This window comes from Nicotiana sylvestris, chromosome 10, assembly GCF_000393655.2.
Source record: "Nicotiana sylvestris chromosome 10, ASM39365v2, whole genome shotgun sequence".
NCBI lineage: Eukaryota > Viridiplantae > Streptophyta > Magnoliopsida > Solanales > Solanaceae > Nicotiana > Nicotiana sylvestris.
Window position 1 is genome coordinate 35,515,787 of NC_091066.1, and position 2,962 is coordinate 35,518,748.

The 2,962-nt window shown below is 42.7% G+C and overlaps 1 protein-coding gene across 1 annotated transcript; it reads left to right on the forward strand.

Moving 5' to 3' along the window:
* Positions 1–566: 566 nt before the first annotated feature.
* Positions 567–2,366, forward strand: LOC138879184 (uncharacterized). Its single transcript, XM_070158778.1, has 3 exons — positions 567–1,089; positions 1,306–1,743; positions 1,816–2,366. The coding sequence occupies exons 1-3, from the start codon at positions 567–569 to the stop codon at positions 2,364–2,366; spliced, it is 1,512 nt and encodes a 503-aa protein (XP_070014879.1).
* Positions 2,367–2,962: the final 596 nt, after the last annotated feature.

A 2,962-nucleotide genomic window follows, 5' to 3' on the forward strand; every position in this document is an offset into this window, starting at 1 on the left:
AAAGTGTCCATCTTGAACTGCAAATCAGAGAAGAAATAATTAAAGCATTGTTTGAGTATAAGGATATTTTTGCATGGTCATATGATGATATGTCAGGCTTGAGTACCGATTTGGTGGTCCGCAAACTGCCAATTGATCCAGAATTCCCTCCCGTCAAGCAGAAGTTGAGAAAATTCAAAACTAACATGAGTGTGAAGATTAAAGAAGAGGTCACAAAGTAGCTTGATGGAAAGGTCATTCGGGTCACGCGGTATCCCACGTGGTTAGCCAATGTTGTGCCTATGCCAAAGAAGGATAGTAAGACTAGAGTGTGAGTTGATTACCATGATCTCAACAAGGCAAGTCCAAAGGACAACTTCCCACTACCAAATTTCCACATTTTGATTGATAATTGTGCTAAGCATGAGATTGGATCTTTTGTTGATTGCTATGCGGGTTATCATCAGATTTTAATGGATGAGGAAGATGCGGAAAAGACACCATTCATCATGCCATGGGGAATATATTGCTACAGGGTCATGCCTTCCGGTTTGAAAAATGCTGGGGAAACTTACATGAGGGCAATGATGACTATATTCCATGACATGATACATAAGGAGATCGAGGTTTACGTGGATTATGTGATCATAAATTTCAGGAAACAGTCTGACCACGTCAGAGATTTGAGAAAGTTCATCCAAAGGCTCCGCAGGTACAATCTTAAGCTCAACCCTGCAAAGTGTGTGTTTGGTGTTCCATTGGGGAAATTGTTGGGATTCATATTTAGTATGCGAGGCATTGAATTGGATCTGTCAAAGATCAAGGCTATCCAGGAATTGCTACCACCAAAGAACAAGACCGAGGTGATGAGTCTGCTAGGGAGGCTGAACTACATCAACAAGTTTATTGCTCAGCTCACGACAACTTGTGAGCCCATCTTTAAGCTGCTAAAGAAGGATCTTGCGGTCAAATGGACAGAAGAGTGCCAAGAAACATTTGATAAGATCAAAGAGTATTTGTCAAACCCACCTGTGTTGGTCCCACCGAAACTAGGGAGACCTTTGATTCTTTGTTTGACAATCCTGGATAATTCATTTGGATGTGTATTGGGTCAACATGACATCACCAACAGGAAAGAGCAGGCCATCTATTATCTCAGCAAGAAGTTCACATCTTATGAGGTTAAGTATACTCCCCTTGAGAGGACGTGTTGTGCCCTGACTTGGGTAGCACAGAAGTTGAAGAATTACTTGTCGTCCTACACTACTTACCTCATTTCTTGCCTGGATCCCCTAAAGTATATCTTTTAGAATCCCATGCCCACAGGAAGGCTTGCAAAGTGGCAGATCTTGCTCACAGAGTTTGACATCATATATGTGACTCGGACGGCGATAAAAGCCCAAGCTTTGGCTGATCACTTGGCCGAGAACCCGGTAGACGAGGAATATGAACCGTTGAAGAATTATTTTCCTGACAAAGAGGTAATGCACATTGACGAGGTCGAGATGGAGGAAAAGCCTGGTTGGAAACTCTTCTTTGATGGGGCTGCTAATATGAAAGGCGTTGGGATAGGAGCTGTACTCATTTCTAAAAATAGGGCATCATTACCCTGTTACGGCTCAGCTTCGTTTCTATTGTACCAACAACATGGTCGAGTACAAGGCATGCATTTTGGGTTTAAGGCTAGCTGTAGATATGGGGATCCAGGAAGTCTTGGTGTTAGGAGACTCGGACTTGCTGGTGCACCAGATTCAAGAAGAATGGGTGATGCGGGATTTAAAGATTATACCGTATAGAAATGTCTGCATGATCTTTCTCAATGGTTTCGATCAATAGAATTCAAGCACATTCCAAGGATCCATAATGAGGTTGCCGATGCTTTGGCTACCTTGGTGTCGATGTTGCACCATCCAGACAAAGCTTATGTTGACCCTCTGCATATTCAAGTTCGTGCTCAGTACGCCTATTATAATATGGTTGAAGAAGAACTTGATGGTGAACCATGGTTTCATGACATCAGGGAGTATATCAGGATGAGGGTGTCTCCAGCACAAGCCACAGGTGATCAAAATAGAACAATTCGTCGTTTGGCAAGTGGATTTTTCTTCAGTGGAGGAGTTTTGTACAAAAGAACTCCAGATCTTGGATTGTTAAGATGCATGGATGCTATACAGGCCACGGGTATCATAACCGAAGTGCATTCCAGAGTCGAAGGACCACACATGAGTAGGTATGTTCTGGCAGAGAAAATTCTCCGAGCAGGTTATTATTGGCTCACTATGGAGCGAGATTGTATCAGTTTTGTGCACAAGTGTCATCAATGTCAAGTACACGGAGATTTGATTCATTCTCCGCCATCTGAATTGCACACAATGTATGCACGATAGCCCTTTGTTGCTTGGGTATGGATGTCATCGGACCAATTGAGCCAGCAGCATCCAAGGGACACAGGTTCATTCTGGTGGCCATTGACTATTTCACTAAGTGGGTTAAAGCTAAAACTTTCAAATCTTTGACCAAGAATGCAGTTGTTGATTTTGTTCATTCAAATATCATTTGTCGGTTCGGAACCCCAAAAGTGATCATCACAGATAATGGTGCTAATCTTAACAGTCATCTAATGAAGGAAGTGTGTCAACTGTTTAAGATTATACATCGCAATTCCACCGCATACCGCCCCAAGGCGAACGGAGCAGTCGAGGCAGCCAAACAAAACATAAAGAAGATACTTCGTAAAATGGTGCAAGGTTCCAGGCAATGGCATGAGAAGTTGCTCTTTGTATTATTGGGCTATCACACTACTGTGGGCACTTCAGTAGGTGCAACTCCTTATTTGTTGGTATACGGTACAGAAGCAGTGATACCCGCGGAAGTTAAAATTCCATCACTTCGGATTGTCGCTGAAACCGAAATTGATGATGATGAGTGGGTCAAAACCAGTCTAGAGCAATTGAGTTTGATTGATGAGAAAATATTGGCAGCT

Bases quoted from the DNA above. Each gene is read 5' to 3' on its own strand.
- LOC138879184 (XM_070158778.1), top strand. From the start codon at position 567: ATGACTATATTCCATGACATGATACATAAGGAGATCGAGGTTTACGTG. The intron at 1,090-1,305 runs GTCAACATGACA...CCATGCCCACAG, and splicing joins TTCATTTGGATGTGTATTGG to GAAGGCTTGCAAAGTGGCAG. The intron at 1,744-1,815 runs GTGATGCGGGAT...TTCGATCAATAG, and splicing joins ACCAGATTCAAGAAGAATGG to AATTCAAGCACATTCCAAGG.